The sequence below is a fragment of the Ostrinia furnacalis genome, unplaced genomic scaffold, assembly GCF_004193835.3.
Source record: "Ostrinia furnacalis isolate ACB-3 unplaced genomic scaffold, ASM419383v2 OfSCF6844, whole genome shotgun sequence".
Lineage (NCBI taxonomy): Eukaryota > Metazoa > Arthropoda > Insecta > Lepidoptera > Crambidae > Ostrinia > Ostrinia furnacalis.
In genome coordinates, this window is record NW_021137083.1 from 354624 (window position 1) to 375535 (window position 20912).

At 36.7% G+C, this 20912-nt stretch overlaps 1 protein-coding gene across 3 annotated transcripts in view; it reads right to left on the reverse strand.

Annotated features, from left to right (window-relative positions):
• Positions 1–518: 518 nt before the first annotated feature.
• Positions 519–20912, reverse strand: part of LOC114362863 (uncharacterized) — a 127587-nt gene continuing 107193 nt past the window's right edge. For all 3 annotated transcript variants that reach the window (XM_028318426.1, XM_028318424.1, XM_028318425.1), the window contains exons 10-11: positions 10892–10991; positions 519–1669 (exon numbers count right to left, since the gene is read on the reverse strand). In XM_028318426.1, the coding sequence (XP_028174227.1) occupies positions 959–1669; positions 10892–10991 (811 nt within the window). In that variant the 3' untranslated portion in view covers positions 519–958. The remainder of the gene's footprint in view (positions 1670–10891; positions 10992–20912) is intronic.

Genomic DNA, 20912 nt, shown 5'->3' on the forward strand with positions numbered 1-20912 from the left:
GAAAGTGCTTGTCGCGGTAGGTGCGATTTATTTGATGTCGAGTGTAGTATCTGATATCTTGTAGTGACAAGAAAATGATTTTATCTTGGAGAAAATCTATAGGTACTTCAGAGATCAGCTGGGACTCAAACCCATGATATGATATTATGTAGATATTTAGTACAAGGTGTACAGCTAAGGTTGACATAATTATAGCTGTAAACACTAGATAATAATAGTAGATGCGATTTCGATATCGCTATGCTACATCGCTAAGGGACGAAAGAAACATCCTAGGATCATGAGAAGTGTATCATAACAACATATTGAACAACTATTGAATAAAGCTCTGTGACTTATTGTGATATAATCTGACATTAGAAGAAAATTTTCAGTATGAGGAGTACAAAGAAAAACACATGAAATTAATTTCGGAAAACTCGAATTTAATATTGAAAGCAAGAATCTCTCTTAAATTCTTCTTAACAACCTGTTCCTACACAATATAGAAAAAAATGGTAAAAAATGAAACTTATTAATGAACAAAAATATTTTATTGCAATAAACTAAATCACTGAAGAGTCTGCCACGTCTGCGCTCAAAGCATATGAAAATAACATATTACAAACTCTATGTAACACAATTTAAGATTCTATTATTTATTTATTGTTACATAAATATTTACATATTGCTGTTACAATGGCAGCATAGTAATAGTCTTAAACACTACAATCACCTTTCAGAAATAAGTTATCTACAAAATAACTCGTACGGAACATAAATCACTTTGTATAATTCTTCATTGTGACGATTCCACCATCTTACGTTAACGACAAATCTTCCTTAACTAGATAAGTCCATGTTTTAAGTATCTATTATAGAATATTTCACTCTAACGCGTCATAACTTTTCACATAAGCTGCAAAAGTTCGAAAATACATAGATATTGAATGCAACTATTGATTAGAAGTACTGTATGTTAATCTAAGTCGTCGGCCTCGGGCGAGGCTCTGGGAGCGATTCTGCTAGAGTCCGACGGCTCTGGCAGTAAGGGGGGATCACCCTGGTCTGTGCCGACGCCTTTGTTCCGTCTGCGGTCCAGGGTCTCAACTGGACTTACATTCACGGCCTGAGCAGCACTTGAGGAATGGACCTGCTCATTCTCAAGGCCGACACTAGTGGAATGGCCGGTAGAACCCTCTCTGATCGCCTTCGGGTTTGTTAATGTTGCGATTTCTTCGATTCTGATAACTTGACCGACTGCTGCAACGTGTTTGTCGCTTCTGCTATCTATCGTAGGAGCAGCAGGCGCGTCATCGCTTTCGACGGACGAAATTGTGTTTGTGCCTGCTGCGACAGTTTCAGTCGAGGTTGATCTGGATGATATGACGTCACCTGTATGAGTGGTGTTAGTTTGAGCTGTGGAGACAGATGGTGACGTTTGCGTAGTAGACTGGACGGTGTTTTGAACAGTTTGGGTAGTGGACTGGGTTGTGGGGGGTGTGGCTTGCGTGCCAGTGCCCGTGCCACCCGGTGCGTCGTGGTATGCCGCTCCGCTGGCGAGAGCGGCAATATTGGCGAGACCCATCATACCCATGCCTCGATGCGTCCTCAGTAACAGGTGCTGTAGTTGGGCCTGCTGTAGTATCACCGGGAGCTCGTAGTGATGGAAGAAGTACAGCATGGAGTGCTGAAACAAAAACGATATATTGATTCTCGTTCCGCACGAACACCTGTGAGAATGATTACACATTGTGGGGGTAGCACGTAGCAATAAATAAACGCTAAAGAGATAAGTCGGGTATCGGAGGTGCGGCGGGAAGTGGCTGCAGCGGCGAGGTTATGAGACACGTCCGTCGAACTGAGCGAAACTCCTTTAGACAAATAAATGAGCGACTCGTGCTCGTCGCCTTTATTTATTTATTTCTGGGTCAGAGTTCGCTCCCCTTGCGACGTCCGACGTAAGTTTTAATTAAGAAACTTGTGACCGCTGCCGACTGAACTTTTATTTGAAATTATATTTTGTGATCCCCTCGTTTTGATTTTTTCCGAGTGTCGCCGTGTAACGGGTTGCGACTGGCGACACCTCCGTGATTTATTATTGAGGGCGCCCCGCCGGTGAGATAATTGAAAGATTTTTGTATCAATCCCTTTCATTTTTGCTTCAGGTTATAACCATCAGCATCGACAGCATATTTCAGAGTTATATGCTTATAGGTTCTCTATTTCATCTAAAGGTTCACTAGGAGAGAATTACTTTTGGCATTAAGTTCGCTTTTTGGACTTTTATTTCTAATGTCTTAGTTATAAATAACTAGCTGACCCGGCGAACTTTGTTCCGCCTTAATGGCAATAAATAAGCAGACTTTTTTTTTAATTTCGAACGGTATAAAAAGTATCCTATGTCCTTCTCCTGGCTCTAAACTACCTCCCTGACAATTTTCAGCTAAATCGGTTCAGCCGTTCTTGAGTTATAAGTGGTGTAACTAACACGACTTTCTTTTATACATATAGATAAATCAATAGGTACTACTTCTCCACAGAAACTGTAAATTAAATATTTCATTAACAATTTATTCGACAAATAATTGATATAACCATTGATGTAACATCAAATTCATTCACCGTGTATACGAGTAGACTCGAACTCGTTTCATATGAAAATTTGTTAACATAAAATCTTTGTTACAACCGAAATCGCAATCGATATGAGTTAATTTCGCTGTAAATGTGGGCCACCGGGACTCGACGCACCGACAGTCGTAATTAACACGAGCGGCCAATCTGCGCGGATCATCGCCACGGCAAATATAAAAAAGGATCAAACGTTTAAAATATAAAAAAGGCATTTAATGGACAGAAATGATGCCCTTTTATACTTCCATTAAAATCCGCCGCTTTGACCCGAACGGTTAGATACGAATAAAAAACGGGAGGGCTTTTTTATCAATTTTCAGATCGTTTGTAGCAGATTACAAGCCAGATACTGTTAGGCTCGACGTGGGAATCGCCATTCAAAGGACGTCGCCGACGTTTGTGCTGTGATACCTATCCGCAGATTTTTGGTGTTTGATAGCAAAATTCTGATTTATAAAAGGACGAACCTCTCAAAATGAAATTAAATATCAGGATTAAAATAAATGTTGTCAGGGTTTACACAAAGATATATTTTTTGTGTCTTTTAGCTGTTTGAAAGTGAGTTGAAAGAAAACTCCAACATGAGTGCACTTCGTAAAATTATTCGTTCATTTTGTGAGATATTGTAGTAGTACAATATATTTTCACGGAGTGCAACGACTTGCAGTCTCCGAGCGAGCACTAAACGCGTCGTTTTATAAAACAACTGCAGCTAAAACAACGGCCAGAAGCAGACTTAACATTTCAAAGGCCACGGAAACTTTGTGATGATAAGTTTCGCCACAAAAATGTCTTAAACATTTTACGCGTTGATTATGCTGAGAGCGGCGCCGAAAGTGAACTTATTATGATTTAAAATGCAAGGAAAAACCCGGCCAAGTGCGAGTCGGACTCACGCACGATGGGTTCCGAACCTTTAATATTTATTTTATTTTAATCGAACTATTTATTTTTAAAGTGAATACACAATCAAATAAACATTCTGTAGAATTTAGTATTTGTTGTTATAGCGGCAACATAAATACATCATCTTTGAGAATTTCAACTGTCTAGCTATCCCGGATGAGCCCATGAGATAGGTACTAGCCTGGTGACAGAAATGACAGCGAAGTCTTAATAACTAATAGGTCCCGTTTTTACCCTTCGGGCACGGAACCCTAAAAACATTCGAAGTCGGTCCACCCCGCCGGACGAGGGATGTTTTTACTCAAAAAGTGAGTCCCTTTTCATTTAACTAATCCCGGTGTAGACAAGCAGAGGTGCTTCGTTTACGAATTAGATGCTAAAACAGTGAAGTTAAAATGAATTTGGAATTAATTTTGAATGAATTGAAAGAGGCGGTTGACAAAGAACGTTTGCTGCACACTTTTTATCAAAGATCCGTTAGTGCAAATATGTAACGTTGCAGCATTGCATAAAGAGTTAGCATTAAATACCTTACTACTCGTACATACAATCCATGTTGCTCATACGACATTATTTAATAGATAGAGCTTTACTTACATCTAAAGTCTTAAAAAGTGGCGTCTTTTTTACTTTGAGTTATTCCTCTTCTTTTGCAATGACCTTACTAACCACACACTGGAAAAAAACATATGATCTTGACACCATAGGTATGTGTAATAGGAATGAAACATGGCATTTTGAGTAGCCACTAGACTGGCAGGAGGCGTTTTTCTGATCAAAATTATTTTTCTACTAAACAAAAACCAAAACTTGCCAGCACACATTAGTAGCCCCAGAAATCACAAGTTTATATACATACGATGCGTAATCAAGTTCATTTCTTAATGCCTATACAGGGTGGAAAAGATAAGTGATCTCATTCGATTATTTCTAAACTATACAAGATATCGAAAAACTGATTACTAATCCTGAAAGTACTTCACAAGCTCTATCCAACGGTACCAATATTAGGTTACAGAATTAACTGGATCTATCCGAAAATTTAATGTTTTCAGCCTCCATACTAAATGTATGCCAGTCAAACAATAATAGAAGTGTTAATTTTTTTTATTAAATAATAAACACTTAAAATGAACTCGTAAACTGCTTTCTTATTTAAAATTATTCTTGGAAAACATTGGTTTTAGGCTTTACTTGCTATAATATTAACAAGGCATGAGTGCCATGACTGTGGCTGTACTAAATGTATGGAAGCTGGAAACATTGAAATCTCGAATGGATCCAGTTTATTCTGTAACCTATTAGTGGTACCGTTTGAAAGAGCTTGTGAAGCACTTTCAGAATCAGTAATCAGTTTTTCGATATCTTGTATAGTTCATAAATAATCGAGTGAGATCACTTAACGTTTCCACCCTGTATATGTTGTATTATGTTGAGTGGATTGTGTGAATTTGTGTGTCAAGTTTACGAGATGCAAAAACAGTAGCTTTCCAGTTCCTCAATCAAATATTCAATGAAAACTCCACACACAGTACACAGTTAACCACAAACAAGACTACGGGTTGTAACGGTTACACTGAGTATGTTTGACTTGCCCAACTATAATTTGCAAGAGATCTGCAAGATTACAGCACTTTGCGCCGTGATGGGGCCCTTTCCTTGTTGATTTAGGGCTTGACAGAAATTAGCTAGGGCACGGCTATTAGGGACGCCCTTTCGGCGATAGGACAGAAAATGTTAGTCTTTGTACTGGTGAAAATTATTCTATTGTTTAAAAAGGTGCTATTGATAATTTCAAATTACCGGGTAACTAAGTACTAATAGAAAACATATAGCTGACTTAGAAAAATAATATGCAAATAATAAAAAAAAATGTTTCAAAAATCATACCAATTTTACTTTAAACTAATCAGAGCTTATATTTAAACAGGTAGGTACGAGTACTTGGTTTACAAGTATAAAAAAGTACCTAATTATTTCAATTTATAGCTTCTGTCAGATTCAAATCTGCTGGCACAGAGCTCCAGTACATGAGCTACCAGGCTGTCTCTTAAAGAAGATATTTATATTTATTGAAGAAATAAAAAAAAAAACTACTACTACATGTCTCTACATACGGCGTGAAAATGAGACCATGATTACATACATAATATAAATTAATTTATCAGCTCAATTTGCGAGTTGCAAACAAGTTTAGAGCTTTAAAATTAACGTGACGAGTGTTGAAAGGCGGCGCTGTATTATGCGGAGCGCGTCTTCAGCGGGACCACCTCATGAAATATGATTTTTATTAATAACTTGACACGCTCGATGATTATAAGATAAGCCTCCACTTTGCATTCCGGAGGGGCCCCTTGTTTTTCAACGTCGCCTATAATCCGAAGGCCTACAGTCGCTCGGGGCGCTCGCTCCCGACGCAGAATGCTCGCCGTATTTTAATCTAACAAGCGCGTTTCCATTATTATGTTACTGTGCCCCTGTTTACGAACTTAGTTTTAAATGCATAGAAATATGTTCGCGACAATTTGAATTTGCAGCGGCTTGCTGATGGGAATACTTTTACTTTGTTGAATTCGTATTCGTTCTGTGGCAGCATAGAGGCACGTGCGATCAGTTTTATGTAATATTTTATTTATTTATTTAGGACAACCAACAAGACAGACACAAGTAAAAGCAAAGGGGTTTACATACATATTTAAGCAGTGAATATTTTTTATTTAAGTCGTTTATCATTTATACGTACAAAAGTGCAAACTGCGGTGCTTGCTGGTGTTCAGTTTCTCAGATGGCTGTTAACAGACTACGAGGGCTGCACTAAAAGTATCGGGAATGGAATATTTCCACTGTTCCAGTCATATTAAAATCTATTTAATTGCANAAATACATTTTTAAATAGTAATGTTGTTTCACTTCCTTGATTCCCGAAATTTTCAGTGCCGCCCTCGTATAACTATAACACCTATCTAAAATGTATCGTAAAAAGCAAGTATCGCTGTTGAATCATTACCCTAGGTTGTATCTAAATTGTATCTAACCATAAAATTAGTCAAAGCGTCCATAATTTAGAAAGTAAATGGTTACATTACTTACATTTTACGCATAAACGAACAAACTACCTCTCAAGCCTGAATGCGTACACGTAGTGGGCAAAAGGGTTTGTTTTAATTGCGAACAAAATAGCTGCCCACTATTATACTCTCTTCTACCACCTTATGCTACGTTAAACAAATAATATAAAATGTCACAACAATTCACAGAATTACATGCGATCATGGGGACAGATCGAAGAAAAATATCCGTTGGTAATAATAAGGCGGGCACCGCCGCGGGCGGGCATACGAATTCTGTTAGCTATAGAATAAACTAAGAGGCCAAACATTCCGGGGGGTTCGCGAACCGGCGAAATACATCTATTAGTGACGCTAGATGGCAGTCAACTATCGATAGTTGCCGGTTACAATTAAAAGATAAGATATTTAAAAATGGGCAGTGCAGGGCCGATCGTTGAAGAAATCTTTGGGAGGCATAGGACGTCATTTGGCTGAAACGACCGAAAAAACAATATTAAATTATAGAATTAACTACAGGGTCAAGCAATATGCACCAATAACCTAATTACGCTAATGTTAGTTTTTGACACAACTTGTATTAATCCTTCAAGCTCCGCGATTCTAGACACAATAGATAATCAATTGTTATGACATTAATTAATGCCGTCTGGGACTCAATCGCTTAATGAATTGAAAGTTGACAAGATGAAACGACTAACAGCAAAAATACTTTAGTCTATGTTTTTGAGAAGAAGCTTGACTCTCGTAACACAGGGTGGTTACCCGTGGTTTTACGGGAGCAGCACATATCTTGTACCTAATTACAAATATTTTCATTTTTCAGGAGCATTATTTTTCTATTTTCTGTTTCAAATGAAACCTGTTCCTGAAAAATATTTCTGGGACTTGTGCCTCATAGTCTTTCATTCATTTATGACAAAGTTCACAGTCAAATATAGTTTAAATTTATTATGAAGATCGAATAAATAATGTCGATGAGTTTTCCGGGCTTATAGTATCGTAACTTCGATAAACATTCGGGCATCACTGGGTACCGTGCTTGTACAAAGATAGGTATTGGGAGACATATTGATTTCCGATGGTTATTATTACATAATTGTAGTACAACATTGGGAACTTTATCAATGGAGTATGGCAACGTCTGAGAGAGACATTTTAGTATTTCGATATAAACGTTAAAATAAAATATACATACCAGTATTTTATTCCTAAATAATAATATCTCTTTAAATCAATTAAACGAACTTGGAGCTCTTGCCTAACGTAAAATATCGTAAGTGTAAAAATACTAATTGACTTTTATCGGATATCCTGCATCCGTTATGGGTTATTTTCTCTTAATAAACGAGTCAGCTCATTAGTGAAGCTGTCTAATTAACGAGATGTAATCTAATTAACAATTGAATTAAATTATCGAATACTTCACCCGTGTGAAATTTAGTTGAGATCTTTATAAATTGTAGCGTTGTAAAGTTTTATCAAAATTCGTTCAGTGGTTTTTACGTGAAACAGTAATATACATCAACCCTCACAAATTTTCATATTTATAATAATAGTAGGATAGGATAAGTAGTAATAATAGTAAAATTAACTTGACTTTTGAACTAGCATGTGCAATGTGTTAGTAGTGGTAGTGAATTAACTCGTCTTTTGAACTAGGCATGTGCTTGTGTATTCGCTACAGGCTATGAGGATTTAATATTACGCACGCGAATGCTGTTTGAATTGCCCCGGAAAACATTTGACAAACTTTGGCGCTGTTGCGGTGTCCACGTGGAGAAGTATCAAATTGCCACCCACACTAGTTTGTATCGCATACGTTATATAGGGTGTGCAATTAAATGTTTGTTTATGAATATGAGACATAGTATAGTCCGCGCCAACAGAAACTGACTAGTCTGAGTTCTGTTAATGTAGTATAATAAAAATCGGGCGACCCAGGACCGATTGTTGTGCAAATCCTTTGACGAGGCTTTTGTCCAGCAGTGGACGTCATTCGGCAGAAACGAAAAATCGACTCAAATAGAAATCAAACTTTAGTTTGCAATCACATAGACAGCTTGATATCTTAATCCGTTTTATTTGTTATGTACTAAAATTGACAGTTTCTATTCCAACGCAATGTTGTTGTTGTGTTGTGTTAAATGTTGCGCTGATTTCAAGACATTTAAAACTAAAGGCCACCTGATTGTGACTAAATGCCCCCTATAATTGTTTTTAACTCAAGCTTCATGAACAGCCTGTATGTTATTTTATATCAGAGAGGGCAAAGTTGAGTTTTGCGGGGTACTTACTGTCAGCGCGACTCCGTCACAATAACGTATGGGAACGTGATTCGTTGACAAATGTTCGCGGGGTAGCCCTCTTCCTACGGTAAGGAGCTTTCTAAGTTTAAAAATAATAACACTTCTGTGAATCACGATAAAAATATAATTTATTGAGGACATTTATTTAAAATATAACTCTCACCCAACTTTTAAATTGATTCGGCAAGCACGGATGTATTTATCTATTTATGCTAGTTTGAGGATCGCTTGGAGAGTCTATTAAAATCGCATGGCAATTTTGTCAAATCACAGAATGAGCAATATGGAGCGATACCTACAAAGCAATGTAAGAAAACTAGGCTTTCACCCGCTGCCGGTCTTATCACAGTGCAGAAGCGAGATATTGGTAGTTATAAAAAGTTAATAAGACAAAAATATTGTATTTTCAGTTATTAAATGATCTTTATTGGTAAAAAACTCGAGAGCAATATTATAAACATTTTTGTCAATAAAACAATATGGAATGTAAATAAGAGGAATATAAATAATTTTTACTAAGATACAAGGCACACAAATTAAAGAATAAACTTTGAAGCGGGAACATTTCCTGGCTTTTTAATTGGATGACATGTTTTTTGCGTGCACAGCTGTATATTTATTCAATTAAGTTTAACTTTCAAGAAAATGTGAGTCTGTGTTCAAACTCCAGTTGATATAAAAGTAGAAAATACGGTATTATGATAACAAAATAATAAGCACAAATGACAAAATAGAATACGTTTTATAATCTATACAAATAAAAATGAATTGATGTTCGTTAGTCTGATTAAAACTCGAGAACGGCTGGGCCGATTGAGCTGATTTTGGTTTTAAAATGTTTGTCGTAGTCCAGGGTAGGTCTAAACGGTGAGGAAATACGGGCGCGATATTGTTTTTCTGTGACAGACAAAATTCCACGCGGGCGAAGCCGCGGGCGGAAAGCTAGTTATAAATATAAATTAGAACTTTTGATATAAAAGTTAAAGACAGATTTTTTTGTTTAGTTTTTATTCCCAATTTTGACTATTCTTTGTTTGATATTTCGCGTCCTCTCATTAATGTGAACCGGAACAAAATGTTTATACAAAGTATACGCGAATACACACTACAACAGAAGCACAATGCAGTGGGACCATTTCTTTTAGTATGCAGAAATGCCTATTGTACTGGACGCCTCGTGTCGTATATGAACTTATTTTTATTTGAATGCGTAACTTTTACACAATTTCTTCTCAGCACCATAAGATGCTCAAGTAATTTTCTCTAAATGACGTAAACGTGAAAACCATTCAAAAGTAGTCCCTTTACAATAATTATGTCTCATAACAAGCATAAAACTTCTCCCTCCATATTTTATCTTAACATCAAAACACACAAGTGCACCTTTTGCGCAGTAGACCTACTACCCTACACTTACACTGCGCTCGCCCGCCCGGGGCCTACCGTCAAAATGCCAGAGTCCGCGCCCGTTTAAACATTAAATACGCCTGTAATAAGTTCCCATAACGAAATGGACGCGGGATATCAAAGAGTGTCTGTTTGGACCATATGCTGGGGTCAGATGAAAACCAAAATGTGTGTTGTTAAACACACAAGCTGAGAGCTAATACGATATTACGGTTTTGATACGGCTGCATATGCAAGGGTAATGAGTTTTGGGCGGAACTGGCGACGTTTATGGACAGTATTTTTGGTCGCATATCAGATAGCTGGGTTGCACCATCTTTAACTTTGACAAAGTCAAGAATTTGTCAAATTCAATACAAAAAACACCGGTTATCGTTAAAGTTATGCTTAAAGTTAAGTGGTACAACTCAGTCGTGGTAACTAGTGTGTTTTTCGACAAGGACATACCTTTTTACCTTTTTTTAAACCCTTTAAAAAAAGCATTTTCCAGACGGTTCCAATCAGTTCAGACGTGGACATGAAAATACGAATTGAAAACTTCCTTCTTTTTTGAAGTCGGTTAAAATATACATAAATGGGTGTTACCTGTATAAACAGCCATGAGGTGACCAGCGCCAGGCTGCTGTACTGCCCGTTGAAGCGGTAGTGGTATGCGTAGAACGAAAAGTGGTAGAGGTAAAAGAATCTGCGAACAAAGAAAAAATATTTTTAGTTTTGGCAGTTTTCACCAATTTTTTTAACCTCATACGTAAATGGGTGTTTCTCTGCTATTTGGAAAATCGTCCATACAAGACTGTCCTGAAGTAATTTTATTAATTGTTGAGAAATTTTGCTAATGAAATTCAGGGCAATAGTAATTTAAATACATATCTAAAAAAGCCCACACATTTTCCCCTTAGTTTTTGAGTTATTGGCGATTTTTCGCAAAACTGCGACAGGGGACTGTTGCAACCACCCAGGGGAATGTTTTATGGACAAAAACAATTAGTATTTTTCTTTAAGTAAACAAACTCTTTATTTTTCTTTGCCATTATAAAAATATGCAAGTTTTTGAAACAAAAAATATTATTATTAAAACAAATTTTACTAATTTATAATGACTTTTCTTAAGCCTAATAACAGTAGCATTAAACTTAACGAACAATTAAGTTTTAAGACTTAAATTGTATGACACTAAAGTCAGTCTTTATAATAATCAAAAATGTAGTATCCTGCCTTNACCTTATGCTTTGATTTGTGGGTAACGGTGGGTAAACCCATTTATGTATATTTTAAGTGTCAATTTGACCAAACAAATTATTTGGGATATAATATTTGGCAAAATAAAACATTTGCTGTATAAACATTTGCCAAGTAAAATTTGGCCAAATGAATTAGTTGCGAAAAGTACAGTTGCTAAAAGTTCATTTGGGAAATGAAACTTTGGCGATAAGTTGTTTGCGAAGTGAAATTTGGCGAAAAGTAATTTGGCCAAACGGAAGGATACCGAAATTAGCACAGAATACTGTACCCCTAATAACGGGTTTCGTAAAGTTAAGAACCGAGTCGGATCTCTCGACCGCACTCAGGAGGTAACTCATCAGCACGATTAGCTCAGTGTAACTTGTGCCTTGGTACATCTAATTCCATCGCAATAGTACCTACATACTTCCGAAATAAATCTAGTCAGATTCACACACGCCCAACAAATTTAATTATCTGATAAAATATCTATCATTATTACTGTATTTTAAAAGGCAGTACGAAATACTTATCGTGAACATAAGATTAAAATGTACTCTCAATTAGTTCTCACATTATCACACATCATCAACTACCTAGCACGCACAGCGCGTAAAATTATAATGTGATAGAATTGAAATTATTGTGCTAGTGCATTGAACTACTACCGTGATTCGCAGGGCCATTTGTCAGTACAAATTGTCATACTCGCGTGTGAAACCGCGACGGTATGTCCGCGGAATTGCATTTCGTTAGCGACTCGCCCGGGTTGCGGATTCCAGCTGTTTCGGACTCGGGCGGGACGATGTATACGAGTATGTGCGCATTTGATATTGTACATTTAAAATAATAGATCATAATGCAACGTCAATATCCAGATATTTTTTTCTATGTGAATGAAGCTGGCTTACAGCGTAAGCGTCTAATGTCTGGTCAAAGTAACTGTAAACTTAGATATGACTATACCATTATACCTTATTCATATACTTTATCTGAAACATCCTTTAACAAAACTGTTTTAACTAAAACACTGTTTAATTAACATTTGACAGAATGTAAAAAGCATTAAAACGGTGTTTTAAAGTATGAATAGGATATTAGCGTCATCTCAAGTATTTTAAGATGAGAATAATAAGAATCGAGGCGTGAATGTATCACATATCTAAATTAGAAAACCTATTAGATCAAAATAAATATATGTACTTAATATATCGGTTAACATGAGATAAAACAATATTTACTTAATCATCTCAGCATTATGTACTTTGCATTATATTTACATTCTCGTGGGATAACGTAAGGCTCTTAAGGTGACCTCGTCTCATCATTTTGATGGAGCTTCTCTATTCTGCGATACTTATTTAGGATTAAGCTATTAAACTTAACTCAATTTATGTTGAAAGCAAGCTTGTAAGGTAATTGCGTTCATCCTTTTATATTCCAACCCATCACATGCTAAGACGAGATCATAAAATATTCACAAAACGGAATAATACATATTAAATACGAAAATGTATGAAAATATACTTAAAGCGGACCGTCTTTTAACGTCACATCTAAGAAATTACATTATTAATAATCTTGTATAACTGAGAAAAACATTTTTTCGTAACATTTAGAATACCTACCACCCTTATTAAGTAGTTGAAGTTCTGAACGCTTGAGAAATAATAAAATATGAGATTCAGTTTTATGGTAACTTTTCTCAGTAGAGTATTTATCAGTGAAATCTTACATTCTACGAAATATAAGCCGTGTGGTGACGGCAGAGTAGAATACATTTGTCACCAACCCCTACTCTTCCCGCGGGTGTCGTAAGAGGCGACTTAGGGACTACACATCAAACAGAGAATGGGCAGCAGCGCTCTCTGAAAAACATCAATCCTTTAAACTGCGATCTCCAACCCGCCTGCCAAGCGTGGAGATTATGGCAAAACCCTCCACTATAGTGGAGGAGGCTCATAGTCCAGCAGTGGACTGTAAAGGGCTGTTGATGATTGATGATGAAGCATCGGTAAGTTGGTTTTCGGTGAATTGGTACCGCGGGAAATTAACATTTCTTTCTAATAAGACATCAATCAATTGTTTTCATTGAAATGAAAATCGATCATTTGAATTACAATTTTACGTAGAGATAACTTAGGTTGATTTGCACCACCTAACTTTGACCGTAACTATGACGATAACCGGTGTTTTTTGTATGGAGTTTGACAGATTTTTGACGTTTGTCAAGTTAAAGTGTGATGGTGCAATGCAGCCTTAGATTTTGCGTCATAATAAAAGTAGTACTTTAACCAATAGCCTAAGCGTCAAAAATAACTTGTCTATTTGAACACGGAATCTGTGTCTTGTATTGGAGGGTCCAGGTTCCGACACCGGCAAATAATATTCATGGCATTTCCGATGCTCGGTATTGTCGGCGCCGGCAGCCGGTCTCCGTAATATTGCGTTATACTTTATCGAATTTGCATGTTTTTACTGAATAACATTCCTTTGCGCACTCGAGATCAAAGGGCAAGGCGAAAGTGATTTCGCACTGAGTTAGTTCAACAGGATTCAGTTTCGTCCCCCACCTATCCGGCTGCTGAATAATTTTGATGTAATAAGCCGAATTTGTAAATGGGCATTTCGACTCTTTATAATTTATACGAGCTGCTCCAGTTTTGTGTTTACACGTTATTATAATGATGGGAATTATTGCACGTGACTAACTTAAGAGATTCAATAAACTCCTTTAAGCGTAAAATGTACTGCTTCTTATGACAAACTGTTAGCCAACTCAATTTGATACAGGCACGGAAATATTGAACAACCAATCAAGGGCCTTATTACAAAAAAGTTACACACAGCACACACGTTGAACATTGGTTTAAAATGTCATTTCCATACTAAATGACAAGAAAAAAACGGGAGTTTAATAAGCCTCCCATTTTTTTAATAAGCCCCTATTTGTTAAAAACGTTATGAATGAACTAATTTACACCTAAACAAAAACCGAAGCATAAATAAAAAAGTAAGTTGTTTCTTTATGAAATACCCTGTGTGCGTATGTCGCACTGAAAATTGCGTTTATTACGCTGGTTCAGGGAATTTGATTTGAAAGTGGACTGTATAGGTTTTTTATAATAGAAAATTGATGAAAGGTAGATCAGTCCTCGCAACACAGAGACAGGTAATCTGAGCTTCACCAACCTTAAAATCGACCCTCGCCACGGACGGAAGCCAACCTGCAGACGCACGGCGTTCTNTGCGTAGAACGAAAAGTGGTAGAGGTAAAAGAATCTGCGAACAAAGAAAAAATATTTTTAGTTTTGGCAGTTTTCATCAATTTTTTTAACCTCATACGTAAATAAAGTATGCAATGTGGTGTCACCATGCACACTTATGGACTCGTAACCTTAGCTAATATAACTATTATATCGACTATTGTGAAATTAGCGGATTACTAATGTTTGGCCAAAAAACGTTTCCCAAATTATCACATCGCAAACAACGTTTCGCAAATTTTCATTTGGCAAATTCTCATTTGGCTAAACAACTTATTGCAAACTTTTAATTCGCAAATGTCGTTTTTGGCATATTATTGTTTCGCAAATTATTGTTTGGCAAAGTATTTCACGATAAACTATTTACNTATCGAATTGGAGCCTCCGTTCTTGTCATAATACGCGTGTGTTGAGGCAACAACACCCATATTTTCTTTAGTTTCGAATTTACAGAGACCGGACGCCGACAATTGTGACGTCATTAACATTTTCCCATTACTGTGATAAAATATTTATGGACAAAATAACATTAACAAAATGCCGCTTCCGCTTTAGGATACTGTTGTTTCGAATAAAAACGCTGGGATAGCAAATTATTTTAGATTTTCAATTACGTTAGTAATAAATGGTTCTAAGAATAACTAATATTCTAAATTAATCGAATCTCTTAGCCATAGGAATACCTACATCTTGTCTGCCCGTTAATTTATTTATTTGTCTAAAACAGAGTAGAAAGAAAGAGTGGTTAGAGAGATACAAAGAGATATTTAAAAAAAATTGATGAAAGAAGTAAGAATTAGTAGACAAAATAGTTTTCGTTTCTTACACCTTTCTGAAAGCAATAATTTCACGGATCTCGTAATAAATAAACTTGACGCCAAAATTTCGGCTTTTCCTGAATATTCAGGCAATAAGTCGGACACTGATGATGCATGCTTGAAGAACTTTTTTATAAGGAACTTCCATCAACACCAACTTTCACTTAGCTATTTTCCGCGTGTGTTTAACTTACCTATGTTTAATGCGCAAGTAAAGTTTGCTACACATTGATCACATTAGAAAATTAACAACATTATTCCAGCATTATTGCTCCGAGTATAATCAAGAGGGATACTGATTTTCTTCAAGAACGCTTCAAGAACGCTTCTGAAAGCTTCAAGAACTTCTGTGTAAGGAACTCCCATCAGCACCAGCTCCCACTTAGCTGTTTTCCGCGTGTATGTTTAATGCGCAAGTAATCACATTAGAAAATTAACAACATTATTCTAGCATTATTGCTCCGAGTATAATCAAGAACTGATTACTGATTTTCTACTCTACAAGAGGGATACTTTGTTCATTGTGGAAAACCTTGGAGGAGGCCTTTGTCCAGCAGTGGACGTCATTTGGCTGAAACGAACGAACGAACGAACGAGCTGATTTTCTAACGAAACTTCAAGAACTTCTAAAAAACTTCAAGAACTTCTGTGTAAGAAACTCCCATCAACACCAGCTCCCACTTAGCTGTTTTCCGCGTGTATGTTTAATGCGTAAGTAATCTCGCGTCGTTTGATGTCGCTCAAAGGCTCAACGCCTCGGAAGCCGCTTTGCTGGACAGAGGCCCACCCTCTTTTGAAGAAGTGTTTTTTTTAAATCGAATCTTTTATGCGAATGCTTTTCTAATAATTTTTATACCTTTTCGCTGTTTGATACGTCGTGAGAAGTAAATGAAATTATTTTTGCCAAATCAATTATTAAATGAATCATGATTAGTCTTGGACTTTTGTTACAGTTTACTACTAAGTTTTCGTTTTAATTTGCACGCCAACCTATACTTACAACAAACCTTTATTTCTTGCTTTGTATTTGCTGAAATAAAATTTCAAAGAATACGTAATACTTGTAAAGACCAACTTGTTGATGCTAACATGATTCTTGGATTTTAATTCTTAAATTCACCCTTTCCATTTGATTAAAAATAATACAAGCAAAGAAAGCGCCCCGCTTTGATTTTATATAATTATTTCATTCTATCTAGCCTTTTCATTATTTAATGTAATGTAAGTGTACGAGTATGCTGTTTAACGTATTTCATTTTACTTTGAAGTAATGTTACTTAGAAACAATTTTAATAGCGTATAGGAAAATCATGTTTTGCTACTAAGTACCTACTTTAAAATAAAAAGATTTACTCACGGAAAGAAAACTAAGTATACTCCTAAGTATTTTTATAGGACACCGTTAAATTGAACCCTGAATAGTATATCGGTAACAAAAGACAAGCACCACAACACAAACGTCGCAAACGAGTGCAACCGTCGCTTCACAAACGGCGTCCTCTTACACACACGGCGAAGAAAAATGTGTGTCTCAGTGAATATCGATTTCAAATAAAATTGCAACAATCCCGATAACGAGGTGACATTCCCCCTTTTCCGGGCATGTTTGTCGCCGCCAGCCCTCTAACGCGGGAATTTATCCACCGAAATAAGGAGATAACGAACCTAATGGACACTCTAGGATGTAACGCACGATACGATTGGCTCCGACCGGGGCTCGGTGACACTGAATTTTTACAAGCCTTTACACTTGTGCCAGATCATACTGGTCTTTATTTGAACTCGGAATTAAGTTTATTGGTGTAATGTCTATTAGTATTTTTTTTTTAATCAAGAAAATTAAATATTTTTTCTGTCTTGTACTTATAGTACCTAACAAATGGGGCTGATGCAAGACATTATAAGGAGCTCCAAGCATCTGACATATTCTATTCGACCAACCAGATAGAATTTTTTATAAAGGTTACATAATTGCGAAACTTGTTGTTATTTATTTACTCTACAAAAAAGCTGAGATCTTAAAACAGTATAGTTGAAATACAAAACAATTTCAACAAAAATATTTATAAAGGCTCCATGAAAAAATACTTGTTGAGTTCTATAAAATGTTAAGAATCACGAGAGCGAGTAAGTACAAAATTGTTCAAATATAATAATATCAGAATTTATATTGTAATACGCTTGTTATGTTTGAGTGGCTTACTAATGAACCTGTAGATAGATAAGTAGCTTCAAAATACATTTTCCATTTTGTATTTCATTTTCTCACAAGTGCTTTCTAACGAAGCGAGACACAATATGTGGGCGATAAGTGTTTACGTGATCTAACTATAATTTTGTATCGAAAAATATGAAATATAAATATCTTGATTGGACGTTGAAGTGCCCCGTGGAGGAAAGTACGTCATTAGCCATTTTGAGTCTTGAATAAGCTCTAATAATGGCCGCCTACCGTCTGTCTGATAACGTAACTATATAATTAAAGAAAATAGGAGCAGAGGGGTCTTTGGAGAGAAAATATGCACGCAGCTATGTGATAATAATCTAACGATGCTTTGACGTCGTCACACACATTCAAATTAAGTATTTATTCAATAGTACACACATGAATATACAGGCTCTTTTAGGCACTTATATAAACGCTATTCAAACTAGATATGTAGCTAGCGCTATTACAACTTCGGGATAACATCGCTAGGCATCTAAACTCCATACACTTTTGTCATTTAGTATCTGTTTTAGTTTTATGACAGTTTTAGAAGTTACTTTTATACGCTCCAAGTTCAGTTTAGATATTATTTTAATATTCTACATGTCACCAAAATACATTACAGGATTAGATGTACTAATACCACAAGTCAAGAGTGATGACGGTTGAGTGGAAGGAGATCCGAAACAGGCTACATAATTTCCCCGAGGTACGACTTTTTTGTACAAAACAAGGCACACTTCCATTTTCTATTAATGTGCAAGTAACTTTATAAAAAGATGGGCAATGAGTGTCGTACAATTTTTCTGTGAGTATTTTCACTTGCTCTGTAAACTATAGAGAAGGTAGAGTATTAATTGGTACCGCAAGATGTCTTGATACACAGATTCAAACTATGATCTAAATATTTTTGTACAGGTTGTTGAAAAGTTTTATTATTTTTGTAGTTTGGAATAAGTTTTGTAATAGAGGAAAATTGGCATACAGTTTGCATATTATTTAAAAATCGACTTGTGTATTTTATCTTTTAAAAAAATATTTACAATTTTGAAAAATATAGCCATAAAGAAAGTTAACGAAGCCTAACAACCTTTCGGGCAAGGAAAGTGTTGGGCAACCGTTTAAAAAACCAGTACAATACCCTACAAACGTGTTCTTTGTTTCACAACAGGGTTAAAAATATTCACAGTTGCAAAACAAGCGTCGGCAAATACCCAAAGCGTGAATAGACTCTGGCGGTCTTCCACGAGGAAGCCAACCGCCGGCGGGACAAAGAAGCAACTTCGGGGCCCATTCTATTCTGGTGAGTTCGAAGGGCAAACTTGGCAAGAGTTAGAGGAAATGTTGCCACACTCCCCGTTAAGTTTGTAATTTTTGAAACTGGACGGTTGATTGTGAAATTTCTTTTCTTGGACTCCTTGGACTTTGTAAGGTTTGCGCGGGACAAAGCCGAAAGTAATAACAAGGAAAAATATTTTTTTTTAGTGTAGGTTTCATATAGTTACTTACTCTTGTAACATAAATTAAATAAAAATACAAGACTTTTTTATGATTCTACTTATCTACTATTCTATATCAAATATTCAGATATCAATTGTGCACTTTCATTGTGATGATATTTTTGATGTCGATCGTGCCACAGCACAACGCAACAGCGCAAGCAGTCAACGTTAAACATTTTTTCAACTTACAATTTAGGAAGCTGCATGAATTCGAGATAAAAAGCAAAGTTTTAGAGACGCAACAGTATAACAGGCTTTTTATATTGTGTGTAGTGTCTACTCGCTGCGAATCGTCTTCTTATAACCTAAAGACTTCATGTCTCTCCACTGGACATGAATAGGTCACCTCGTATTTCTACAATGATCAGTCCTAGCTGCCAGCCTGCAAGTGCATTCCACAACCTTCGAATCTGCGTGTCTGGAACTTCGCTCTCTTTTGGACCGCTCACGCTCAGTCTTTGGTCCACCAAGTAAGAGGCCTGCCTGTATTACGTCTTCCAGTGCGTACTAGTGCTATATTCGCTACTTAAAACCTCGCTGCTACCTTCTTAGATATGGATCACCAAGAAGAGTGAGTTTTTTTTACACAACGAGGGAGCTCTTAGCTTGCATCTCACAAGTGATCAAGCCGAAGGTGGAAGCGAGCTTCACTTGGAATCTTGGACCACAGAGGAACTGGTTATCTTACCTCCCAACTGCCGGGACACTACAATGCTGTTAACATTGATGTTACGGCGACAGACTTAGGTATCAGACTCTGCATTTTACTGTTTGCTTTCATCAGGCTGTGGCGGTTATTCAGCGGTCACGTGCCAGCTATCAGGGAACGTTTTTAGCGTATTTCCGGCGCCGGCTCACGTGCCCGCGCGGATTCGTGAAATTCAAAACGCGCTCTATGATTTTTGAATCTGAATAATGACTACATTAAACTGTGCTTTTAAATTTCATGAAATGAAAAAGGAAAGTTTTGAGATGCAGACATACTATTTTGTTTCAGTAGAATTGTATAAATCTTTTATAGCAGTTGGACCACCTTCCTTACCTAAAAGCTATACTATTTTGTTTTTTTGTTTTGTTACTGTAACTTTCGTGTAATAAATTTTAACAAATTTTAACCCGTTGAGTAGTTCTTCCAGGATTTAGGGTTTCTTTTATTTTTATTACCAATTTTTAAAAGCAGATTTTTTGCTTTGATGGTTTGATTAAATCCACAAGTAATACAATTAGACCACCGTCTAATTGCGGTGGCACATGCCGCGTGCCCTGGCCTTGCGCAGCGTTTCTGGGGCGCCCTAACCTCGTTGCTTGTCCCGCGGGGCCCCATCGGAAATAGTATTATTTCCCAGGCGGGGCGCCCTACAGAGGCCACCGGATATCCCACGCTGTTGAGTGGCTTGGCCGATGTTGGAGAGGAATTGCTTTGGTTTTTTTGTGAGTAATTTAATTACAATTATAGTTCTTGCAACTCACGAAGGTGGGTGAGTTTATTGTGTGTGCACGTGTACATGCACATAACGATAGTGTAATGTCTATCAAAACCGTGTCAAAACGTTTGAAAACTCTCGTTTGGCTCGCTAAGCCACGAAACAT